The sequence below is a fragment of the Nannobrachium achirus genome, assembly GCF_963921795.1.
Source record: "Nannobrachium achirus genome assembly, chromosome: 11".
Lineage (NCBI taxonomy): Eukaryota > Metazoa > Chordata > Actinopteri > Myctophiformes > Myctophidae > Nannobrachium > Nannobrachium achirus.
In genome coordinates, this window is record NC_137820.1 from 2,287,845 (window position 1) to 2,299,855 (window position 12,011).

The 12,011-nt window shown below is 44.4% G+C and overlaps 1 protein-coding gene across 1 annotated transcript in view; it reads right to left on the bottom strand.

Annotated features, from left to right (window-relative positions):
- Positions 1–3,439: 3,439 nt before the first annotated feature.
- Positions 3,440–12,011, bottom strand: part of kcnc1b (potassium voltage-gated channel, Shaw-related subfamily, member 1b) — a gene marked incomplete at both ends in the record, with an annotated part of 44,033 nt that continues 35,461 nt past the window's right edge. The window contains 3 exons of the mRNA XM_080736233.1: positions 3,440–3,651; positions 6,554–6,950; positions 8,039–8,317. Of these exons, the coding sequence (XP_080592359.1) occupies positions 3,440–3,651; positions 6,554–6,950; positions 8,039–8,317 (888 nt within the window). The remainder of the gene's footprint in view (positions 3,652–6,553; positions 6,951–8,038; positions 8,318–12,011) is intronic.

Below are 12,011 nucleotides of genomic sequence, written 5' to 3' on the forward strand. Positions count from 1 at the left end.
AAAACTTTAAGTTTTGCTTAAATTGGTTTAGTTGGTGTATCTTAACATTTAGTTGGTGTATCTTAACATTTAGTTGGTTTATCTTAACATTTAGTTGGTTTATCTTAACATTTTCAGTTGCCTCAGCTTTTATAATTTTTGCTTAACTTACAATTCTAAGTTGCCCTGAACTTAAAAGTTTTCTGAAGTTTGTTGCCTTAAAAGTTTGAGTTTTCCCAACGTTTTATTTTTTACAGTGTAGTTACTTTACAGTTGAGTGGATTGGAGACAGGTTTTCCTCCAATCAGGATAGAGTGGGGGCCTTCCTCCAATCATGGTCAAGTGGGGGCGTGCCTTATGCGCACCAAGGCCCGCCCCCATCATCATTGGAGGAAGGCCCCCCACCTGTCACCTACATGAAAACTGAAACTTAAATGAAATCGCTTACCATACCTTTAATATTTAATAGAAATATATAAAAAAAAGTATTCTTTTGTTGTGATATAGGTAGGAACATAGTATTAAGCCTCTATCATAGTCTGCGGTGAAGAGCTATCCACCGCAAATTTTAGGTGGAAAGCTTTCCACCTCAAGTCAGAAAATAAGTGGAGGCCATCATAGTCAGTCACGGTGAAGTCCTATTCACCGTTACTGACTGGTCCAGGTCGACCAATCAGTGAACGGGGTGAAGAGCCTATCTGTCTGAAAGTAAAAACAGAGAGATGTGTCGGGGTTCGCGGTGGAAAGCTCTTCACCAAAAGTAATGACGTAATGTTGTAGTTTTATGACTCAAAAAGACTACACCGCGGTGGATAGCTTATCACCGCGGTGAAGACTATGATAGGGGCTTTAGTATGTTGGTTCCTTTGATCCAAGGCCATTGGTTGATTATTAAAACTAAACATGCTCCTCCCATCGGACCTGATGGGTCATGGATGGGTGGGCCGGCCGTTTTCAAGCGGGCCCTGACCCAGAAAGAAAGAAAAAGATAAAACAAAGCTAAGGTTGGGAACGGCCGCTGTCCAGTATCCACCATGCATTGTTGTGTGTCCCCATTCAGTGGGGAAGGGACGCAACGACATGCACAGACTGCAGGGGGTGCTGTCGGGATGGTTGTGGAGGAGGAGAAGCACTTTGAATGGAGGAACCTCAGGCTAACGACGTTACCGTTCCATCAGTGTCATCAGCTACAGTTTGATGATACACAACACCAGAGGCCTGGAGAGTCTAACCAGACCCTTTAGGATCAGATACAGTCAGATGGATGGGTGGATAAACCACACGCTTTATGAATGATGTGTGCATTCATTTTACAATCACTTAATAATATCATGGTTGGAGTGTTTGTTTTGTGCTTTGGGTTTAAGCTCCGCCTCTATAACAGGACCAGTGGAGATTTACACACTAAAAGCTACTGTTTCTCAACCTTTGGTCCGGGGACTCTGAGAGTGTACACATGGACCAAATGGACGCTTATCTAATAATAAAGCACAGTCCTCCTCCGTAACCATGGTGATAACACCCGTCAACAAGATGCTTTTCATGCTAAACGTTCTGCTTGTTCCAGTGAGTTACACAACCTGAACACATGGTAACCATAGCAACACATTGTACAGCTCATAGAAAAACTCTGAAAATAGTTTTTCTTTCTTTTTTTTTCTTTGTATTTATCTTCCTCCTAAATCAATCGTGATAATTATGCAAATCTATGCATGGTATAAAAAAATATAGTATGTGTGTATGGGGGGAGGAGGGGAGGGGGTGTGTTGGTTGTGCTCGTCTGGGGTTTTGATTACAGCGTCGATACTGACTGATCCAACGCTGCTGTGCTGTCGAGGTGTGTTGTTGTACGTGTGTATGTAAGGTGGGTGTACACATGTAGCTTTATGTAGGTATGTAGGTAGTGTGTATGATACGCATTAAACCTACTCACATACCTTCGTACATATGGGTGTATTGCGTACGGTGTTCGTACTTGATACCTACTGATGTCGTACATACAGTTTGTACGGTAGGTGTTGAGTACGCACATCGTACGTTCAGACGTATGTAGGTCCGCTTGGAAACCTCTCCCTCCGCTACACATGCTTCGTATGGAGTGTGACACCGGGCCAACGGTGGCCGATATCGCTGATTTTTTTTTTATGTTTCCACATGTCGTTTCCAGAAAACGTAAAGCTAGTCCTCCTCCCTGCTCTCAGATTCAAATAACTGGTTGAAATAAACGTTTAAAGCCCCTTTACTGCCATTAAAATACGGCCACGATTGACAAAAACCCTGCGATTTTCTTACATTTTAACGCATACGTGTCCACGTCATGGTTTGCTCGTGAGCAAAAAAAAACCTAAAAAAACGATAAAATCCACGCCACATTTTCAACGGGAGCTCCGGCGTTGTCTAGCGAGGAAGTGACCGGAGGAGAGATTGACCCAGACCCATTTTGTACTCTAATTCGAGGTAACGATTTTTCAGAAGATTTTGTATTTGAACCTGACCTTTACGACGAAACGTTGGGTGGTCGGAGACAGTATGGACAGTTCTTTAAGTTAAGGCATAAGAGCTGGAACTTAACTCATTTACTGCTATCCCCCGAGGAAACCGAAAAAAGGCAGCTGTACCTTTTCTGCCCCGCCCGAGCAAACCGAAGATTTAATATGCTTTAATCGCTGTAAAACAATTTAAAGTATGATCACCGATCCGCCATGTTTGTTTTCTACCTAGAGTCTGTAAGTCGTTGGAACAGGATACGGATGTTTTCTACCTAGAGTCTGTAAGTCGTTGGAACAGGATACGGATGTTTTCTACCTAGAGTCTGTAAGTCGTTGGAACAGGATACGGATGTGTGTGGACCGGAAACAGGGGGGCGGGACAACCACCATCTGTATCCTGTCCCTGAACGCATCACTTCCTTTGTTTACGCCGCTAGGCAGCTTGCATGACATGTACGCATGGAGGACTGTTGTTTTCGAGAGCTGATCACGGCACGATAGAAGAACGTGCCCGGTCCGTGAACCGTCGTGCATGGTGGACACGCAGGCGCCCACGTTAAAAGGTAAGGACATCGTGGCAGGAAACCCCGAAATGTGATGTTTTTTTAAATCGCAGGGAATGAGTTAAGACAATCAAAATACAGCCCAATGTGCGGAAAAAGGTAAAAAAAAACATCTGTAGTGTTGGCCATGGTTCACCGTTGTTACATTTAGCCTACGAAGCAGAGACCTCAACTCGGGGGTATCGTGGAGAGAGAGGTTCCAAACGGGGCGGGGCTACTACTTTTGTAGATAGTACGTACGCATGGTGTTTGTACGGTGTTTGTACAGTGTTTGTACGGTGTTCGTACAGTGTTCCTACGCTACGCTACGCTAGTGAATGACCTGTGGTGTGTTTACGATACTCTGTAAAAGGGGCGTCCACTTCCTGTCTACATGGAGAGTGTGTGTGTGTGTGTGGGGGGGGGGTGTTAGAGCAGTTTGGGGGCCTGTGATTGGCTGTTGCAGTACGTACCCCTGCGCGCTCTCCCGGGCGGGCGCTGGGGGGCGCTGGTGACCAGGAAGCAGGGTCTCTCTCTCTCGCTGGGGCTGAACAGCTCCTCTGGCGACACCGCCTGGTCGATGTGGGGACAGTCCTCGTCCGCCAGCGCCGCGTCGGCCGCCTCTCCGTTCAGCTTGGGGTCTGAACAACACATAGAGATGTTATATCTTATCATTATTATATATTATTATTTATACCTTATCATATGTCATTATCCGTTCAGCTTGGGGTCTGAACAACACATAGAGATGTTATATCTTATCATTATTTAGACCTTATTATTTATTTAAGCAATACTACACGAGAGGGTGCGTGTTATTGTGAATATCGGCACGCCTGCATTGCTTCAGGAACGAGCCGAAGGCCAGTTCCATAGGCCAGGGGTCCTCAACGTTTTCAGGCCAAGGACCCCTTAGTTGAGAGAGAGATGAAGCAGGGACCCCTTAGTTGAGAGAGAGATGAAGCAGGGACCCCTTAGTTGAGAGAGAGATGAAGCAGGGACCCCTTAGTTGAGAGAGAGTCCTTGAACAACTTGTTCATAGATTCCGTTACGTATAGTTTAATTGTTTGACAGCACAATCATCAGTGTATTTTGGATTCATGTCAATTTGTGTTTTCAGATATTTAACCACTTGAACCGTCACTGCTTGATAAACTTTCACTCTCAGAAAAACAGACATTGATAATTGTCGGCTTGCTGTGGTTACAAACTGTCTCTTAAAATACAGAGAATGGTCCAGTCCAGTCATTACATTACACAGTCCAGTCATTACGCATCCCGTAATGAACTGATACGGGAGGCCGGGGAATCAATATGAATTACAGGGCAATTTATACAGTAGTGCTCCTACTTTTCTGGTCTCGCTGAGTACGCAGACACACACACTGTGTGTGTGTGTGTGTGTGTGTGTGTGTGTGTGTGTGTGTGTGTGTGTGTGACAGTCTTGTGTCTAGAAGAAAAACCCTCGGCTCATTGAGGCCGGCGGCTCATTGGCTAATGTACACGACACGCGCACAATGTTCCGAGCATGGTTCTAAGCCTAGCCTGGCCCTAGGCCCATTGGTGAGATACAGAACCGGCCCGGGTCGGGTCCCATCGACTCTACCTCAAGTTAGGGCATTAACGACCTGTGATTTTTGCAAGTCGACTCGACTCAGTAAAAAGTTGAGTTGAAGTCGACTTTATCGTTTGATGACGTCATCACATCACACACGACCTCCCAATTATTTTGGGGGGTCCCCAGATGATTAACTTAATGTGAAACATTGTTTTCTCTCTCAACAGTAAACAAACCAACATAAAGTTTAAGTGTATAGAGGGTATCTGCACATTTCTAAAGTGCCAGTTTAAGGACTTTTTAATACCTCTAAAATGACAAATCATACGTTGGTCAAATTGTCAAATATTAGAGGCAGAAATTGTGAAAATAATGAAGTCGACTGAGTCGACTTGTCGCCCTTTAGGGCGAGGTCGCTTGTTGCCCTGGGGCGTCTTACTAGTATATCTAATCTCTTTATGGGTCATGTGAAAAAAGAGAGAAAAAAAAAAGAAAAAAAAACGTTTGTAGCTGTCACAACACTTCTGGGGCCAATTACGTAAACCAAATAATTACCAAAATAATGGCATCCCAAGTGTTAAGTCACTCCTGACTCCTCAGCTCAACATACACAAAATGCATAAATAATACTGATGCACTATTATTTATATTGTCAAGTGAAATCCAAAATATAATACTTATACTCTCAATTGAACACCACACATCGAGCTGCCGTTTTAATCCAGCGGCAAGTACTGTATATACCCGCCCTGTTTCTTAGAACGCTCATCGCTCACTTAGAGTAGGTGATGATGGCTGACTGAAGTAGTCACACCTGGTCCCAGTCAAACTAAATGGTCAAAGTACCCAGGATACAAAGCCTTGCATGCAGATGTACTTGGTTGTTGTTGTTGTGCAGGTAGCATCACCGTGTGTCAAACTAATTGGACTCCCAGTCAGGCACCGTCAGTCCAATTAGTCTGACTCAGGCCTGGTGAGAATACTTAAATCAACCATCATCACTGCTCCAGTCTCTCACAGTCAGCAGAGTGAAGCTGAAAGCTGACTGGAGGTGAAGCAAACTGTAGCAGCAAGAGTATGAGACAGAGCCGTTGGTGCATGTAGTGCAATTTAGTCAACAAATGATCAATCATAATTTCCTCACAATATGAAAGAAATACTTGGAATTTCTCACAACTATAGTGATTAGATGTCACCATAGCGTTAGAAGGAGTTATTACCCGGCTTGTTTGAATGCTTGATTCTGATTGGTCAATCGCTGCAATCAGAGGTCTGATATTCCCTGATAACAGACCACTCTGCTCTATAACAGACGGGCTAATCAAAGACTCAGAGCACCTGCTGCATTCAGGCTGCACTGCGTGAATCTTGTGTCGTATCCAACATGTCAGCCATGTAAACAAACACACAGCGACATTTACAGCTAAACGTTGCTCTCAAAATGTTAAATAATTTAAGCAAGAAATAGACGACGTAGTATCAGAAAATGGATTCTATCTGATTCTATCTGATCACCTGGGGGGGACGGGACGCCCAGCGCAACACTTGTGGAATACTTTCAGCCGTCTGTAAACACAGAAATACTTTGTTTTGTTTTTAGTTTTTAGTCAAATTATTAATTTTATTTAGTAGCCGGGTAATAAGCGGGATAATGACTGTCTCCTTGATGTTTCTCCATATATAACAGACCGACATAGCAGACTGTCGGTCTGTTATATTTGGAGAAACACCGTGGAGCCAGTCATTATCCCTTACTTATGACGCTATGGAACTGATGAGTCCTTGGGCTCACAGCCCAGGCTGCTCAGCCTCTCATCTGTAGTAAAAATACAAAAAATACACTTTCGCTACTCACCAAAACTCACCAAAACTCACCAAAACAAAGACGGTTCAAAGAAAGCCTACTTTCCTCAGTGGGAACACTGAACCCGCCACCTTACGTCTAAAAGACACTTTCTGACGATTCGTTGTGAGACCGTCTGTACCTTGAAACTTGATCTCGAAGACGTCATCGTGGGTGATGGGCGTGGGGTGCTGCGAGCCCACGCTGGAGCGGCAGTAGTTGGGCGTCGCCGGGCAGTAGTTGTTGGGCGAGGCGGGGCAGTAGTTGGGCGAGGCGGGGCAGTAGTTGGGCGAGCCCAGCTGCAGCGGGCGCGGCACGTGCTTGCTCTTCTTCTTGGGCAGCTTCTGCTTGGCCATGGCCAGGCTGTAGTACATGCCGAAGTTGTTGACGATGACGGGCACGGGCATGGCGATGGTCAGGACGCCCGCCAGGGCGCACAGCGCCCCCACCAGCATGCCCGAGGTGGTCTGAGGGTACATGTCCCCGTAGCCCAGCGTCGTCATGGTTACCACCGCCCACCAGAAGCCGATCGGGATGTTCTGGATTGATTGATGGATGGAGGGATAGATGGATGGATGGATAGATAGATAGATAGATAGATAGATAGATAGATGGATAGATAGATTAGAGATGGGACAATACGCGATATCATCGTTTATCGTGATGAAAAACACTCACGATAATCGTATCGTGGAAATGTAATTTATCGTGATATCGTGCTCCGTCATGCACTGGGATCAATTCACCTTGTATTTGCAGAGTTACATATCTGGTACCACTTAAACCCTCTATAATTAGTAAATGTACTTATAATATACATACTTGATACAGTCTTTTTTCACTCTCTATCAAATGTCTTTGCCAAAAGGATAGCCGATCCACAAACACGCGTTGCGACACGTTGCGACGCGTTATGAGCTTGTGGATCTGCTATTTTTTTGGCAAATGTTACGCCCCAGGATACTGGATTTTGATTATCGCGATAATATCGTAAATCGCAATTTCTTTTGTCACAATAATCGTGATATGAGATTTTCATATCGTCCCATCCCTAAGACAGATAGATAGATTTATTAGAGTTTTAAAATGTTTCACACAAAAGCAGGATAACAACATAGAAAACTAATACAAAAGGCAGACATCCAAATTGACACTAAATGAAACAAAAAGTAAAAGAAAAAAAGAGACAATACATCAAACAAGAGTATGTCTCTACCAGGGCCGGACTGGGACATAAATTCAGACCTGGCATGTTGGCCCAGACCGGCCCACCACAACCAGCACGAACCGAACATAGAAGATCTACAAGCCCACAACATGTCGAGGTGGCGACGCATTGAGGGCTTGTATCAGCTGTTATGTTTGGGTGGGACTCCTGGTTCACAGTAGCCTGTGATTGGGCCACTAGGCCGGTATACAGATGATAGACAAACCAGTGGTCCAATCATGTGATGTCTTTCTGCTCTGTGGGCCGGTGCTACAGAAGGAGTGTCCCTCTCCACTTAGTGGACGCCCAGCCTAAAGATCACTGTAATTATCCTAAAATGGTGGCAAAGATTTTTTTGGGGGGCCCACATGCCCACTTGTATAGTCGTCCCAGAGGGCAAATGCCTGGTATGATCCCTACCTTGAAGTGCGTGTGTTCGCTGGCGCGCGGGTCGTTGGGGTTGGCGCCGATGCGCTCGGCGTAGTAGATCATGGTGGCGAAGATGAGCACGCCCAGCGCCAGGAAGATGATGAGCAGCAGGAACTCGTTGGTGGAGGCGCGCAGCGTGTGGCCCAGGACCCGCAGGCCCACGAAGTGACGCGTCAGCTTGAAGATACGCAGGATGCGCACGAAGCGCACCACGCGCAGGAAACCCAGCACGTCTTTAGCTGCCTTGGAGGAGAGGCCACTCAGGCCCACCTGGGGACCACGTGGAACCATAGGAAACATTACATTACATTATATATGAAACATTACATGAAGGACAGGCCCATCTGGGGACCACGTGGGACCATAGGAAACATTACATGAAGGACAGGCCCATCTGGGGACAACGTGGGACCATAGAAAACATTACATGGAGGATTGGCCCATCTGGGGACCATGTGGGACCATAGGAAACATTACATTACATTATATATGTACCATTACATGGAGGACAGGCCCACCTGGGGACCATGTGATAGTTACCTACTCCTCCCGCGAGGGAAATTCGGGTATCGCAGCCCAACCCAGCTGCTTTTTTTCAGCTTAACCCAGCTGAACCCAGTGCAGCCCACAAGGAGCGCGAGCGGGGGAGCAGTGATAGCTGGAGCTGGGAATCGTACCTGCGACCTCTGGGACCTCTGGAGTCCTAGGTATGGACACTAACCACTCAGCTATCACTGCTCTATGTGGAACCAGGGGAAACATTACATTACATTATATATGAAACATTACATGGAGGATTGGCCCACCTGGGAACGATGTGGGACCAGGGGAAACATTACTAGCCTGGCGGGGCCCGACGTCATACTGCGTTCACTCACTCATTCCTTCCCCAGTATAACGTCTGGCCTTCGGCCTATTGGCAGCTTGAAAAGTGGGCGGGAGTACTTGCCTTGACAGACAGACACATCTAACCAATCAGTGTAGCAAAACGTCTGTCATCAAATTGCAGCCAGTCGGAAGAACGGCAAACAAACACGTCTTTTCGGCCGATGAGCTCCGCTAGCGCATCCCCCGTGGTCCTTTTTAATTGTTGTAATTGATTCCAACTCTGAAATAACTGCACTTATTGCTTGTTTTATCGTTTCAGCGTTAACTGTTACACTTGTTGCATCGAGGGCAGCCATTGTTGTTTTGAAAATGCTGCAGCATGCATCTACGCCACCGTATACACATGGACCAATCAGGGGAAGCTTTTCACTTGTTGTCAGGAAGACTACGTTTGTTGTGCGGACAGCAGTCACTTATTGGCCCCGATCAGAAAATAATCAGGATACTCGCTGCCTATACCCGGAAGGCCAGACGTTTTACTGGGGAAGGAATGAGTGAGTGAACGCACTGAACGCAGTATGACGTCAGGCCCCGCCAGGCTAAAACATTACATGAAGGAGGAGAGAACCCTCAGACCCACAAGGGGACCATGTGGGTCCAGAGGAAACATTACTAATGACTATTTATGCATTTAGCAGACACTTTAGACCTGGTGCTATGCGTTGTTTTACCTTTGAAGACCACTTTAGACCTGGTGCTATGCGTTGTTTTACCTTTGAAGACCACTTTAGACCTGGTGCTATGCGTTGTTTTACCTTTGAAGACCACTTTAGACCTGGTGCTATGCGTTGTTTTACCTTTGAAGACCACTTTAGACCTGGTGCTATGCGTTGTTTTACCTTTGAAGACCACTTTAGACCTGGTGCTATGCGTTGTTTTACCTTTGAAGACCACTTTAGACCTGGTGCTATGCGTTGTTTTACCTTTGAAGACCACTTTAGACCTGGTGCTATGCGTTGTTTTACCTTTGAAGACCACTTTAGACCTGGTGCTATGCGTTGTTTTACCTTTGAAGACCACTTTAGACCTGGTGCTATGCGTTGTTTTACCTTTGAAGACCACTTTAGACCTGGTGCTATGCGTTGTTTTACCTTTGAAGACCACTTTAGACCTGGTGCTATGCGTTGTTTTACCTTTGAAGACCACTTTAGACCTGGTGCTATGCGTTGTTTTACCTTTGAAGACCACTTTAGACCTGGTGCTATGCGTTGTTTTACCTTTGAAGACCACTTTAGACCTGGTGCTATGCGTTGTTTTACCTTTGAAGACCACTTTAGACCTGGTGCTATGCGTTGTTTTACCTTTGAAGACCACTTTAGACCTGGTGCTATGCGTTGTTTTACCTTTGAAGACCACTTTAGACCTGGTGCTATGCGTTGTTTTACCTTTGAAGACCACTTTAGACCTGGTGCTATGCGTTGTTTTACCTTTGAAGACCACTTTAGACCTGGTGCTATGCGTTGTTTTACCTTTGAAGCCGGGTGCTACCTCTTATCTGTGTCTCATTAGTATTTGCTATACACATAGCAACATCATTTATTTTAAATGTTTTAAATAAGAATTTGAACGTTTTCAGAAAAAGGTTTTAGAATCGGCCCCTTAGGTCTAAATGTGTAAAAGGGGAAAAGCAGCCATGTTGAACATTGAAAAGTCATTAATATGCCTTAGCAGAACCAATGATTTATTGGTTTACCTCTGATCCTGGATTACTGTATGCATGTGATTACCTTGTACTGTCCTTCATGGATTAATTAACACATCCACTGCCTGGTATTCATTCATTAACTAATTCATTCATCCTCCTCTGCCAAGTTTTTATTTTTTTTAATTTTACTGTTCTTTAGTTAGATTTAACGTTTCGTATTGTAAACCACAACATGCACTCTGTGGCACCTGGCACTGAAGCAAAAAAAACAACAACTAAAATACACTATTTTCGTCATGAAATAAAATGCATTCACCTTGACCACCACATATTAGGCCTATATTCTTATTTAAAATGACCACCACAGAGTATATTCTTATTTCCGAGTTGTGTCTGCGGTGGTCAGGTATATTTTACAGAGTGGGTGTGGTGCTGAGAGGTTCCCCACCACAGAGAATAGACTTTCAACAACGCAAAACTACCTTTGTTTAGGTGAGTAGTGAAGTAGTTTATTTCTACTGAAGTTGAGCCCTCATAGGACAGTGTAATTCCTGGTCTGTATCTGAGTCTGCTTCCTGGCAGAGCGTTAGCGAGACCTCGCTAACGCTCTGGACCAGAGCTAAGCTAACCCTACAGCATACAACAGGCAGTGTTGGGGAAGTTAAAGTTACATGTAACTGAGTTACGTAACTAAGTTATATTTTGCTGTAACTTGCTGGTAACTGAGTTACATTCATATTTCTGTAACTTGTCAAGTAACTGAGATACTTTTTGGGTTATTTTTGGCTCAAGTTACAAGTTACAAGAAGTTACAAGCGAAGTTATAATTTTACTTTTAAGTTTTGTTAAGATTGACGAGCAAATGTCCTCAACAGATCATAATTATCTTCTTTTTTAACTTTATTTTAGCAGCACAGATGTTTTTACTAAAGAAAATGTCAACCTTTTTTAAATAAAACATAAAACTCAGTTGAGGGGCATATTTCTGCTGGCATATGACTTTTTTGTAGGATATTATATTTTTTTTCATGTTCACCAAATGTACATTCTCAATTTAACACTGAAAAAAAAGTTGCTCAAGTTACTTTTGTCTACTTGAAAGTGACTTTACAAGTTACATTTCTCCAGGGGTATAACTTCAATTTGATCAAGTTACTGCCATGGTGAGTTAAAAAAACTCAAGTTACTCAAGTTACTTTTGTCTACTTGTAACTGTACAAGTTAACTTCCCCAACACTGACAACAGGTAGTTCCCACGAAGCAATCTGATTGGTTGAAATATCTCTCTACGCGTGAAGAAATCAGCATTATGCTAGTGGCTACGCTAGCGGTTTTCATGTGGAGTTCAGGGACATAGTAGCTAGAAAATGTAATCTTAATTGCAATGAAAAATTACATGTTTTTTATATATATATATAACACCCTCTGGTG